This window comes from Diceros bicornis, chromosome 3, assembly GCF_020826845.1.
Source record: "Diceros bicornis minor isolate mBicDic1 chromosome 3, mDicBic1.mat.cur, whole genome shotgun sequence".
Lineage (NCBI taxonomy): Eukaryota > Metazoa > Chordata > Mammalia > Perissodactyla > Rhinocerotidae > Diceros > Diceros bicornis.
The window spans coordinates 87,655,117-87,669,471 of NC_080742.1; the positions used below are offsets into that span (position 1 = coordinate 87,655,117).

A 14,355-nucleotide genomic window follows, 5' to 3' on the forward strand; every position below is an offset into this window, starting at 1 on the left:
TAGCTTGAGATTCCTTCTGTATCTAAGGCTGTGATGATCCCAGAGAGCAAGTGGAGGGCTGCATTTTATAAAGTGGATTTGATTCTAATAGCAAATACTTGTTAATGAACTATTAGAATTGGGTACCAAGAGCAAGAAAAAAGCAATAAGTGGAAAGCCTACATATCAATATGAAATCTTCTTAATTAATTTTAGGTTACCTATTGGAATTTTAATATAAAAACGGCATTAAACGCTTTCCAAGTTTACCTTTACTAGTAGCACTCCAAAGAGCCTTTACCTGGTAATTACATTTACCCCACAAACAGCTACCACCATATAAGCATATACAACTCATTAGCAAACCCTCCCTATCTAGTATTATGTGTCACAATCCCCACTGCCTAGGAAGGGATCACCAACCGTGTTTTACTAAAAGCAGCACAGACTTGCCCAGAGTCACACATTCCATTTAATGGCCAGCTGGAATCCAGGAGCCCCAGCCCAGGGCCTTACCTGAAGTCCCCTGTGGGCTTGGGGGAGGAAGGTGTCCTCTGCTAGGGGCAGAGCTCTTATTCTTGATGTCATGAGCATTTCTGTAAATGGAAGGCAGCCTCCTCACCAGGTCTGAGCTCATACCCAACTTCTCCAATTTTTTCAGATTCTCAGAATTAGAGAAATCATGAGATCTCTTACAGCCGGTGCCAAATTTGCATTCACCCTGTGAAAAATACTGGCAGACGTGAAGTTTGATACATTGCTTTTGAAAGGTACAAGAGCCGTAGGGTCCATCTCCTTTGTTGTAGTAAAGGCAGATCTGTTGACAGAGAAGAGAAAAAGGCTTAGGAAGGCCTCACAAGACACCACGTCCCTACTGACTAGTCCACTGGTTAGAAGAGGTTCCTCTAGAGACCTCTCTCACTCTAGACAGACGGCTGCTAACAAGCCCCTGGCTAAAATGGGAAATGGGTGGACAGCAGACTGCTCAGAGCAAGCCCCTCCCCTGGGAAAATCCAAAAAAACTTCAAACTGATCAGAGTGGCTCCCTTCACCGGAGACATTTTAATGTAAATCACATAGCAGCATCCTAACAAAGCTTACAAGCTACCTACACCCTTCCTCCATTGATTCTTTGACTCTTCCCTACCCAGACCCCAGTTTCTCCCAACTCTTTTTTCTACAACTTGGGGTCAAAGAGGTTCAGAGGGTTTAAAGCATTTCAGAGAAGGCCAAATACAGCCCTTTCATTTCTCAAGCACAAACTGACTCAGAGAAGTTAACCAGCTTGCCCTGCGTCACACAGCTATCTACCACATCCAGCACATACAATGTCTGTTGAACTGGGTTGCTGGCAAAGCTGAGACTTGAACTTGAATCACCTGCTCCTTCTCCTCTACACCCCAAATTCCTGGAGATGGGAACAAAGCCCAAGACCACCTAGGGGCCATGCATCAATTCACAGGCATTACATTAAGCAAGACATAGAGGTACATAAGTCTGCAGAACCCAGCAGTGACCGCACTCTGGGGATGGAAGCCCCGAGGGGAAAGGCCAGAGAGGGCTAGGACCCAACTCTGATTCTGCCACTTTCAAGCTGCCTGACCTTGGGCAAGCCACCCACAAGCTGTGCGATTCAGTCTTTTAATCCCTAAAATGGGAATAATGCCACCTACATCGCCGGGCTATTGTGAAGATTAAATAGGAAACAGACAAAGCAGCTAATACAACGCCTGGAACATAGTGGGTACTTGATTCATGGTGGTGGCCCTCAACTGGTCACCTGATAGGGGACTAGCCTGAGAGCAGACATCCTGGCAGGAAAGCTGCACTGGGTCCAAGTTTATGGTCTCAGCTCCCATTTGCTGGCACTGTGTTCTGAGCCAACCTGCACACCCAAGCAGAGAGAGGCTACACACCCTCCAGACTGGTCACCTTCTGATTCATTTCTCACACTACTGACAAGATCATCTCTCCAAAACATTAATGCCCACTCTCCAAACACAACTCCCCCCAACTCCTTCCTGTGATACAGAAGGCTGAGTGGATGAGCCTCTGCCCACCCATTTCTCTTTCTCTCCCTCTCCCACCCTAAACCCAGGTTGCACTGACCTACCTGGTGTCCCCTGACCATGCCACCTTCCCTCCTCTCTGTGCACAGGTCCCCCTTCCCAGGCCTTCACCCTTCATCTAACCTTCAGCACCCAGAGCAGGCACCATCCACGCCAGGATGCCTTCCTCGGCATCCAAACTGTGCCCCCAAGACCAGAACACTGACTTCAATTACAGCATCTAAAACAGCATCTTGCAATTATTTGCTGACTTGTCTCGCCCAGTAAATATGCCTTCTGGAAGGGCATAACAGGGTCTTTTATCTCCGTATTGCTAGTGCCTAGCCCACCGTGGATATTCAATAACAGTTAGGTGGATTAAATCAATACTAATTTTCAAAAGGCACAAGAGAAAAATTACTACCTATTATGTCCCAGTCACTATGCTATGCAGCACCTTTCTCAAATGGGCAATTTTAATTGAATGATGTGGAAGAATTTTCATTAAAATATGCCAATCTATTCTCTATTACATCATACCAGAAATAGTGCCAGGGCATCTCCTAGAACCTGTGCTGGCCACAGGAATGCATCGCTCAGCCCAGCTGCTGTTCTCTGGAGCCACTACCTTATTCACCTAGAGGCCACACTCCCAAGGGCTGCTCCCGGCCAAGACTGAGCACAACGTTGTGGGGAGATGCAGGATGCCTCCAACAGTGACTTTACCTCAGAATTTCCCGTTGGCTAGGCAGAAGCTTTCGTAGAACCGTGCTGTAGTCAGTCTCTTCTGACCCAGTCCCTTTCCTTCCCTCTCTCCTGCCACAGATGTCAGACACGCATCACTGCCGAAGACTCCCCACCTTCTTCTGCTCCCTCCCGAATAAATCTCTTGCACCTCTAACCCCATCTTGGTGTCTGCTTCTCTAAGGACCCAAACTAGCACATAACCATTGCAGGAACCTTCAAAACAAGTGATTAATGTCTGAAATGCAATTCACATCAACTTGAGTTCAAAATTCCCTGGTGTGACTGAATGAGCAGAGAGCACATCGTCTGCCTGTGAGCAGCTCTGGAAAGCTTCTCCACAACCCATCTGGGTCCAGTGATACCTGCGTGGTTCCAAGTCCTGATGGACAGGGAGGGGCCAGCTGGAGTCACTCATGCCCTCAGCTCTGTGTAAATAACATCTTGCTGCAACCACTGGCTAAACAGGCTCCCCCAATCTCACAGAAGCCTTGCAAAGGAGGTACCAGCCCAATTGACACAGAAGGAAAGGGGGCTTTGACAAAGGGCAAGGTTGGCCCAAGGTCACAGATCTAAAAATTAGCATAGCCCAGGATTCAATCCAGGTCTCCTCCAGGCAGACCCCAGCGGTCACAATGGGGTCCTTGGATTCTCTTCTGCCATAGTATTTCCTATCTTACAACCTTCTGACCTCTCCCCGATTATGTGCACACACACCCCACCCACTCCTGGCACTCACATCCGGCAAAAGCCAGGGGTCGTTCTGAAACAAGAGCTGGCAGAGCTCACTGTAGCTGAGGTGGTCCACACCATGAGTTCTCAGCACACTCAGGTTGTGATCGGTGGTCAAGCTGTGACTGTTCCTACAGTTCTTCCTGCAAAGAAGCAGAGCTGGTGTCACGGCTGAACTGTATCTCCCCCAAATTCTTATGTTGAAGTCCTAACGGCAGCACTTTAGAAGTGACTGTATCTGGAAACAGTCTTTAAAGAGGTGATTAAGTTAAAATGAGGTCATTGGTGAGGAGCCAACCCAATCTGACTAGTGTCCTTATAAGAGGGATTTAGGACACAGACATGTACCAAGGGATGATGTAAGGACACAGGGAGTAGTTGGCCATCTACAAGCCAAGGACAGAGGCCTCAGAAAAACCAACACTTGATCTCTAACTTCTAGCCTCTAGAATTGTGAAAAAATAAATTTTTGGTCGTTTAAGCCACCCAGTCTGTGGTACTTTTGGTATGGCAGCCTGAGCCAACTAATACAGCTGGTAATATCAGTATTTAAGACGATATTTCAGGAACAGTTCCTGACATTGTTTAGAAGCACCGGAGAAGCACCAGCATGTCTATGCAAAGATAAAAATGCTTATTTACAAACTCACCAGTCACAAGATGAGTCACAGCATACCAGTCACTGGGCACTTAGTAGGCACTTAAACATTGGCTGAATAACTGAGTGTTGACGCCTTATGGTTACAGTACACATCTGAGGCTCAGCCCTTTTTTCTGCTCCTCCCCCTTCATTTTTTCCATCAATAAGCCCCTGTCGAACCCTCTTTGTGAGTCAGGCACCGGCACCATGCACCAGTAATCCAAAGATAAGACTTTCAATGATCGCCCAGGTCAACAGGACCCGGAAGAGTCAGGCAAACAGCATTTGCTTGAGTCAGACACTGCCAGACCTCATACACCATGCTTATTATAAGCATCTCAAAAGAAAACTGAACCCCTGATAGACTCCTCAAACCTGCATTTCCCACAGGCTCCCTGATCTCAGTAAAAGGCAACTTCCCTCTTCCACTGAACAGGCCAAAAACCTTGGCGACACCCTGACTCCTCTCCTTCTCTCATCTAGTGGAGGTGAAGGACACAGAGATGACTCTCAAATGGAGTCGGAAGTGCAAGGTCAGCTGTGCTCAGAATATATCAGCGGGGAGAGGAGGGACACCTGAGACTGATGGAAGTGGGGAAACAATCAAGGGAGAGTCCCTGGAAGGTGTAAAGCCTGAGCCAAATATTTCAAGTTAAGGAGGATCCAGGCAAGGAGAGAAAGGAAGAACATTGTAGGCAGAGGAGCTAATCATCTGGTGCTGCCAGAGCCAAAGATATCTAATCATTATAATGATGATGATGATGGCTGCTAAAACTTGTTGAGCATTTACCATGAACCAGGGATTGCCTAAAAGTTTTATGAGTTAACTCATTCAGTCCTCAACAAGCCTATGAGGTGGGTGATATTATTATTCCCACTTTGCAGATGATGGAGCTAAGGCTCCATCAAGCAACTGATGATTGAAAGGCCTAGGATGGTTGTGTCTGCACTGAAAATGTACAGACTTTTTTTTCTTGTCATTATTCCCTAAACAATACAGTATAACAACTATTTACACAGCATTTACATTGTATTAGGTATTATAAGTAATCTAGAGATGGTTTAAAGCATACGGGAGAATATGAGTACATTACATGCAAATACTGCGCCATTTTATGTAAGGGACTAGAGCATCCCCAGATTTTGATATCCCAGGGGATCCTGGAATCAATCTCCCACGGATGCCGAGGGACAACTGTAACTTGCCCAAGATCACCCAGCCAGCAAGGAGCACAGCCAGAGTTGAAACAAAGCAGGCTTGTCTTGGGGCTGTGCTCTTGATCATGGTGCTTACTGCCCGCTAAGCACAGGATGGCAGTCAGGGACCCGGGACCCTTCCCAGCTGTCACCAATGGGCAAAAAGCAACAGATAATCTACTTCTGAAACAACTGACCCTGCGGTTCATGGAGACAAGTAGAGTCCCAGGGAAAAAAGCACAGAAAACGCAGCCGACCACATCCACTCCCCCTTATGCGACCCAGAAACAGTCAGAGAAAGAAGGTTCAAGAAACTCTCCTGTGTGAATCACAAGCAAAAAGGAAAGGCAAAGAATGAAGAGGAAAACTCAGAATTATCTAGGCCAGTAAATACCAGACATCCAGATTTCCAAGACAAGTAAAATCTGACCCCAAATTTTGGGAACTAGCCTAAGAACAGGGCTGCCATCTTTATTTTACCAAATACGGACATTAACAACATCCACCAGCTGTCTCCATCATTAGATCCATCCATCCACCATTTATTGTGTCCACCTTCTTCTCCGGCTGCTGCTCCTCATTCTCCCCTGAGATGCCACTTTCTACCAGTCCCCAAAAACCTGATTTCCCCGGGGTTCCACCCTCAGACTCCACCTTGGATCTGACCCACTCCTGGAGCCATGGCCTACACCGCCCAACAACTCCCAAACCAGCACCTTGGGACCCTAATCATCCTCCCAAGCTTCAGACCCGGATAGCTACGCCCCGGGCACACTTCAAAACAAAGTCCTCTCTCACTCTCTCAGCCAACAATAAGAAAGAAAAGAGTCATCCCTCAGTCAATAATAAGACAAAAAACAGAGTCATCTCAGTCATAATAAGAAAGAAAACTGAGTCATCACTTGTCTCAGATCCTGTCACCACTCTCACCAACTCCCCATCTCTCCCAAGCTTCTCACAGATACATCTCTTCTTAAGGCTTTATCTGAGCCTTGGATATCTTGGAAATATCTAGATATTTCTGGGCAGCTGTTTCCCAGGGACTACATTTCCCAGCCACTCTCCTGCCACCCCCCCGATCTAAGCAGGGTCATGAGACATCTTGTGGTCCAGGGAATGTGGATGGAAGGTTATCTACCACTTCTAGACCTGACCCATAAAAACCTCCCTCCAACCCTCCATGTGCATCTTCTCCACCTGCTCCCTGGAACCTGATACCCAGAATGGCCTTAAGAGGCATGGGTTGAGGAGGGCCGAGTCTAGGTCAGCCAGCCTGGGTCTCTGAAGGACTGCATGGATCAAGGCCCCCACCCTATGCTGATTATTGGACCTGACATGAACAAGAAATAACATATACCATGTTAAGCCAAAAAAAGAAAAGGAGCTAATTCTTCTAGATTACTAGATTAGCTTCTGAACAGGTCCCCATCACACCCTCCTCTAAATCAGCATCCACACCACAATCTAAGAATATCTTCCTAAAATACAGACCTGATGGCTGTTCTCTCCTGCCATCTGACAGGTCCCCATCACCTTCAGGGTGAGGTCCCAATTCTCTAACATAAACCTCATCAATCCACTTCACAAATCTCACTGAGCACCTGCTAAGTGCTGGGGAGAGCGGTAGCCAGGGCCAAGACAGCAGGGGCCTCTGCCCTCACGGAGTTTTGTTCTACTGGGAGGATATGAGGGGCGCTATGAGAAGAGTAAACAGGAAGATGTGATGGAGAGGAAGAAAAGGGCTCAAAAAGAAAGTGGTATTTGAGTCGAGGCCAGAAGGATTCACCGGGCAAACCAGGAAAAGTGTTCCAGGATCAGCAGGAGGTGCCGAGGCTGGAGGGCGACAAGCCCCAGCTCCCTAGGGACCTTGTGGGCAAAGGTAAGGAGCTTGCATTCTATTCCAAATGCAACAGAAGCCACTGCCGGCTTGTAGGCAAGTGAACAACAAGAAATGAGAGGTTCTAGAAGACTCCTTCCTGCTGCTGCGCAGGGAAAACCCTTGGTTGTGTGGCCCTCCAAGCTAGCTCTGGAGACGGGGGCGCAGTGGAGCTCCGAGAAGCCAGATGCAGCCCCTTTTCTTCTGGAGAATATTCCCTCCTCCCCCACCTCCCCTTGGCTACCGCGCTCCCCACCCCCACCCCGGTTCTGCCATACCTAGAATGTCCCAGCCGGTACCACGCTCTAAGTCCCTCTCTGAGACTGCAGGAGCCTAGAGAACACCACTAGACCCTGAGTTCCTCACGCGGTGCCAGGTATTCAGTAGGTGCTCCATAAGTGTTCGCTGAAGGGAATGAAGAGGGAGAGGCCAGGGAACGGCCACCTAACTGTCCCCCCCGAATTCCAGAGGGGCCCCAAACGGGCCTGGAGTGAAGGGTCCCTCCCCCGCCGGCCGCCGTCGGGCCGGGCGCGGCGCCTTACCCGGCCCTCAGGAACTTGCAGGCGCCGTAGACCATGAACTTGCAGAGGTGCAGCTGCGCGCACAGCCCGGCGCAGCCCGGCTTGGGGCTCTGGTGCTCGCGGCACAGGCGCAGCGCCGAGGCGGCCAGCACCACGCGCTCGGGGGCCGCCGCGCCGCCCGCGCCCGCCCGCGCCGCCACCACGAAGCGCCCGCGCTCCCGCAGCAGCCGCTCCAGCGCGTCCGCGCCGACGCCGTCCCGCACGCGGCGCCGCAGCTCCTCCAGCTCCAGGGCGCCCCCGGCCGCGCACAGCACCTGGGTCACCTCGCGGAGCACGGCGGCCTGGGCCATGGCAGCGGCGGCGGGGGCCGCTGCCCGGCGGACCGCGGACCGGAGCGACGCCAGCGGCGGCCGACGCGGGCTGGTGCGGCGGCTTCCGCGGGGTGGAGAGGCCAGCTGGAAACGAAACCGAAAGCTGCCCCGGCCCGGGGGAAAACAGAAGCCGGGCGGCCTCGCCACGCCCCCGGGCCCACAGCTGAGCGGGGCTCGGCGCTTTCCGGCCTCAGGGCCCCCAGCTGTGCGCGCCCGCTCGCCCGGCGCGGCGATCATGCGGCCCGTCGGAAGCGCGGCCCGGCTGCTGCGGCTCCCCCGGGGCTCATCACCGGCTCCCCGAAAGTGGTTCTCCGGGCGCTTGAAAGAGTCGCGGTCGCTTCCTTCGGGGCGGCGCCCGGCCAGGGCCGGCGCGCCTCCACCTAGATGCTGAGGAGCCGCCCGGGCCGCGCGCATCTCCCTCAGAGGCCGCGGCGCCGCGAGGAGCGCTTCCCGCCAGGTCCCGCGCGTTTCCGCCCGGCGCGCGTGCGGTGCAGGCTGGGACGCCCACCCGAGACCCAGCCAAAATGTCGCCCAAGACACGCTCGGGCTTCCCTCACGGCTCACGTCGACGGGCACAGAGAGCCTGGGGCCCGCGCCAGGTGAAACCGATCACTCACATGACCAGATGGGCTCAAATGTTGCTATATTTTCAGTGCGTGCAGCGACGTAAGAGGGTATAACCTTTTAAAAAGCAAATCCGTTTCTCCTCACCCTCGCTGAATAAAGATTGAATATTTAAAGACCATCCGGAACATAGGGACACTCGCTCTCAAGGGTCGTTAATGGAAATGTGTATTGTTACAACCCTTTGGGAAAGTAATCTGGGAATAGCTATTAAAATTTTAAATGCGCATGACCTTTGACCCAACGACCTTTCTTCTAGGAATCTTCTAGAACTAAAGGAACAGTAAATAAGTTACGTATGAAAATATTTATGTGGGGGAGGTAGGATACTGGGAGTGACGCGGTTGGTCATTATCCAGACTGTTAATATAGCTGTAACAATCATGTATTAAATCTCTGTCGATTGAGGTAGAAGGACATCCATGATGTGTTGTTCAGCGAAAAAAGAGGCTATATAGAAATGTCTAAATTAATAGCAAAAAGAATCCGATTTGTGTGTGAATTTTTTCTTTTCTTTTTTTTTCTTTTTTGCTGAGGAAGATTAGCCCTGAGCTAACATCAGTGCCAGTCATCCTCTATTTTGTATGTGGGTCACTGCCACAGCATGGCCCCTGAGGAGTGGTGTAGGTCAGTGCTGGGATCCCAACCTGGGAACCCCCTCCGCCAAAGAGGAGGGCGCCAGCCCTAAGCACTAGCCTGCACCAGGCCCCTGAATGTAGTAGGAAATGTTTGAATGAGCATGGAGAAAGCTGAGGAAGGACACCCTATGCTGTTTGCATTAGCACTGGTGTAGGGAGGAGGGTAGGAGGGGTAGGAGGTGCGAGAAAAGTGGAAAAGAGATGAGAGGTGGAGAGATTGTGGAAAAATAGTTACAGTATTATATTAACTTAAAATGAACATCAAATTCTATTTATAATATTACTACAAAAATGTAAAAATCTATTAAGTGGGTGGATGGAGAGTAGATAGTAACATGGACAAATGAAAATGAATTAATTAGGGGATGGGATGGGAGCAGTTTTTCTCTTGGGTTTTAATTGTGTTTTTTAAAAAAAAATACTTGTGTAAAAAAATAAATTTTTCATTAAAAATTTAATTTTTAGTTTAAAATTATAATTTTCATTCTGGTTTTAATATTTTTTTTGCAATAAAATAACATTTTTTTAAAAAGAAAGAGTGATGTCAGTGGAGGAGTAGGGACCTCAGAAAGTTTGCCCTTCTGTACGAGCAATGAAAAACTGGCAAAAATGGTCAGAAACAACATTTTCAGAGCCCTGGAAATTAACTAGTCTTGCAGCAACAGCAGTTAGTCAAGAAAGACAGCTGAATCTAAGGAAGAACATCAAGCTTTGCCTAGTCTTATCTGCTCCTCCCAGCTCCATGGCAGCCTTGAAAACTAACAGCCCACATTCCTGGTACCTGTACCAGAGAGAGCAGAACAGGACCGGAGCTCTTTCAAAGCCTCTGTCCCAAATAAGTCGTTATTTGACCTGCCTAGTGTTTCCCTGGAAGACCCTCCTGAAAAGGCTTGTATTTATTCAACCTCACTGGAACTAGCCCAGTCCTAATGGCTTCTTCCTGGGGGATTGTTGTTGAATGTTTTAACAGCATGACTGGTTGAGGCAATGGAGCAAACAATCAACTAACCAGAAAGCTTAAAAGGAAAAGCTGAAAAAAAGAGATGTCCATTGGGGCTTTGAAAAGCTCCAACATATTTCTAGGACTCTAGAAGGCCACGTGCATGCCTCTTTAGTTCCTTCCCTTGGAAATCACAATAAAAGCCTTTGCTCACATTTTCCCCTTGCTCCCTGTGCTTGCTGGCCAACTTTGGTGCCTCCCTGTGTGGCCCGCAGGTGTGCCAGCCTCCTGTTTCTAGGGATCTGAAAGTATAAAAATGTCTTCCTTCGTAATATCATTTCTATGTCTGCATGTCTTACCATACCTGATTAAAACAAATCCTGGGTAGCCTTTTAAAACACAGGTCATGAAGGGTTTTAAGATAGAAGAAAAGTTAGTACCTATTAAGTCTTCAGTGGAAATGCCCAGCGGGCGTTCGGATCTGTGAGTCTGGCATATATAGGTCAGTCCTAGAGTTGTGAACCTATAGATCGTTTTTAAAACTACAGGACTGGATGAGATCACCCAAGAAGAGAGTGTAAATTGAGAAGAGAAGAATTCCAAGGATCTGCCCCTCTGATAGAGAAGGAAGAGACTGATGGAACTTAGAAGGCTGAGAAGGAGCAGCCAGTGAGGTAGGAGGAAAACCAGGAGAATAGGGAGGTATGAAAGCCAAATATTGAAATACTTCAAGCAGCGATGATCAACCATGTTGAGTACTATCAAGTGCTAAAACCAGTGCCACATGTTGTAGGTTTTTGTTACATCAGTTCCTCCTTTTCAGATGCCAACTTCTGTTTCAGTTAGCTTTCCATGTGTAACAAACCACCTCAATACTTGTGGCTTAAAACAACCACAATTTATTATATATTTTAATTCCGTGAGTTGACTCAAGGGCTCAGTTGGGAGTTCTTCTCCACCTTCAATAGTTGAGGTCACTTATGTGGCTGCATTTAACGGAAGCTTGGCTCTGGCTATAACATCCAAAATGGCCCCTCATCCTCCAAGGTCTCTCTCCACATGGTCTCTCATCATTCAGTGGTTTGGCTTGGGCTTCTTGACACCATGGTGGCCAGCTTCTAAGAGGGAGCATTTCAGGAGAACAAGCCCCAGTAGGCAAGCACTTATCAAGCCCCTGCTTGCATCATGCTTGCAAATCTTCCATTGGCCAAAAAAGTCATATGACCAACCGCAGAGTCCATGTGGAAGGGGACTACACAAAGGAATCCCAGAAGGCATGGCTCATTGAAGGCCACCAAGAGGTGACCAAAGGATTCAGTGATGTGTATATAAGAGTCAGGGTCCCAATATGAAACACTCCAGGTAGGAAAATACAAGAAGGCTTTATTAAAGGGACTATTTACAAAGGTATGGGCAGAGTTGGGGAGAACCACATGGAATAATGCAGTAATCTGGGCCCAGTGGCAATGAAGTTAGCATTCAAAGATCTGTAAGGATGAAAGGAGGCAGCAGTTACTAGATCCCAGAAGAATTAAGATGTAATTCCCTACACCTTGAAAGGAGCAGTGACCTTCAATCAAGGGACATAATCAGCCTTAGGCAGCCTTGAAGGAAGGAAGCCAGAGAAATGAACCCCCAAGCCTCACATTCCTCCCTCCCTCTGATCTGCTGGAGCTCCCCAGTGACCAAACCCATGCAGAGGCCAAGGGTAAGGAAAGGAAGCCCATTGATGTACTCCATCCAGGTCCTCGGGGGTGTAAAGCAGAGCAGAGAAGGATGGATCTGGAGGCCTAAACAAAAGATATCCACACAGTGGAGGCCACCTGTCAAGAAGAATGGTAAGAACAAAGATTGGAACGGGTTCAAGAGTAAAAGAACAGTGAGGAAGTGAAAATAGCAATAGAGATAATATTTGTAGGAAGCTTTGCTGTAAAGGGAAGCAGAGGAAGGTGGTGATCACAACTGACCTTGCTAGAGAGAGGAAGGGGATGTCCGGTCAAGGAAGCTTTTTGGTTGTCTATCTTTTGTTTCAAGATAAGATAATCATAGCTAATGCATAGTTTTATTCTGATGTAAATAATCTGGTGGGGAGACTGCTGATATGAGGTGAGGGAGTAACTGCAGGAGCAACGAGGGAGCCCACTGTGCAGAAATGGGGGATTCGTTTGGTAGGAAGAAGGATACTTCTTTCATAACGGGAGGGACGACAGAAAGGAAGGGTGTAGCGTGAGGGAGTTTGGATCTAGCCTTGTGGGAAGATGAGGAGGGGCTTTGTACTTAGTTGAAGTACACGTCCCTCAAATTCACGTCCACCCAGAAACTGTAAATGTGACCTTACTTGGAAACAGTCTTTGCAGGTGTAATCAAGTTAAAGTGAGGTCATCCTGGATTAGGATGGGCTCTAACCAATGACTGTTATCTTTATAAGAGGGACATTTGGATACAGAGTGACAGACACAGGAAAAAGCCATATGACAACAGAGGCAGAGATTGGAATGATGCATACAAATCAAGGAATGCTAAGGATTGCCAGCAGTCACCAGAAGCTAGGAAGAGGCAAGGAAGGATTCCTTCCTGGAGTCTTCAGAGGGAGCATGTCCCTGCTGACATCTTGATTTCAGACTTCTAGCCTCCAGAACTGTGAGAGAAGAGATTTCTGTTCTTTTAAGCCCAGTTTGTGGTAATTTGCTACAGCAGCCCTAGGACACTGATTCTATTTTCTCAGTGAGATGTGGAGGAAGATCACAGCTGAGGTGGGGCTAAAGTAGGGGCTAGGGAGGGAGAAGATACGACCCAGGGATCATATCTCGTTTCAGAAAATGGAAGAGCAAATTTACCAGGAAAACGCAGGATTGCCAGACAATTTTGAGTCCCATTTAAGTGTGAGGATCATAAATTTAAACTTAAACCAGACAACCTGGTTATGTGATTGGTTTTTTCCAACAGAGTTTAGTGGCTTCTAAGTTGCAAAGAAGTTGGGTTCAACTTGGATTGGGCTTTTAGCTTTTAAGTACGATGGAGGGAGATCAAGGCAAGTCTTTGAGGGTCTTTGCAAAGGAGAAATTGTCTTAATAGATCATGGAAACCAATCTGGGTATAGCAGGCACGTGAAGGTGAAGGAGTGTAAAAGATAGTGTGAAAGGCCCAGGATCGGAAATCTGAGTTAGACCAAAAAACTGCTGCAGAGATGAAGAAAACCTGGGGGAATACGTGACACATAGTAAATAAATACATACATAATAAAGACAGACAATAAACAAATTATATGAATAACAGTGAAGACATAGAAAGTCAGAGTTGGGAGGAGAGAAGATGGTGTTGGAAAGTGGCAACTTGAAATGTAGTAGAGGCTTGCTTATGTGGAAATCAAATCCTTATATAGGAGGTGAACCTGTTATTTTAAAATGTCCCTATGCCATTTATGGGAAGTAGCAGTCACCTTGGGCAGACCTCATTTGTTCTGGGAACACTGACTGCATGACCCCTCTTTAGCTTGTATTATAGGGAATGGGGAGTCCATTGTCTGAGCAACCATAATGACAAGACCTTCTTATTTGTGGCTTGACCACACTACCCTCCCAATACCTCACATTACATAGAGCTGGTCTCTGGCGAGGAGGGCAGACCAGTTCTCCCAGGGGCTAAGGAACTGCCTGGGAGCAAAGAGATAAGAGCGCTGCCCTTCTGTTTTAGGTTCAGGTTCCCAGAAGCAGACCCTGAGACGCTGATTCTTGTGCAAGTAATTTATTAAGGAAGTGATCCCAGGAGAAACTGGTAAAGTAGTGGGAGACGCCAGAGAGATAATGGGAAGAAGCCAACCTCAGCCTGAACACACAGGGGAGTCTGCAATGTACACTGGATTCTCATCATTCCTGGGAGTTATGTTCTATAAAGTCAACACAAACACTGAATTCACAAACACTGAATCACTGCTCCTAGGGGAAGTATGGGGTTAGGCTCCTGCGAGCCTCTGGTCACATTTTTGGCAATTAATCAATGCACAACCTTGTTTTATGTGTGTTTCTGTTTAAAGACACCTTATTTA

General features: G+C 48.1%; 1 protein-coding gene across 2 annotated transcripts in view; it reads right to left on the reverse strand.

The window, feature by feature from the left end:
* PARP12 (poly(ADP-ribose) polymerase family member 12) overlaps window positions 1–8,519 on the reverse strand; it is a 35,930-nt gene extending 27,411 nt beyond the window's left edge. The window contains exons 1-3 of one of the 2 annotated variants that reach the window (XM_058531238.1): window positions 7,759–8,519; window positions 3,511–3,646; window positions 496–796 (exon numbers count right to left, since the gene is read on the reverse strand). In XM_058531238.1, coding sequence (XP_058387221.1) covers window positions 496–796; window positions 3,511–3,646; window positions 7,759–8,345 — 1,024 coding nt within the window. In that variant the 5' untranslated portion in view covers window positions 8,346–8,519. The remainder of the gene's footprint in view (window positions 1–495; window positions 797–3,510; window positions 3,647–7,758) is intronic. The other variant, XM_058531232.1, reaches the window with a different exon arrangement.
* Between the last annotated feature and the right edge of the window lie 5,836 nt (window positions 8,520–14,355).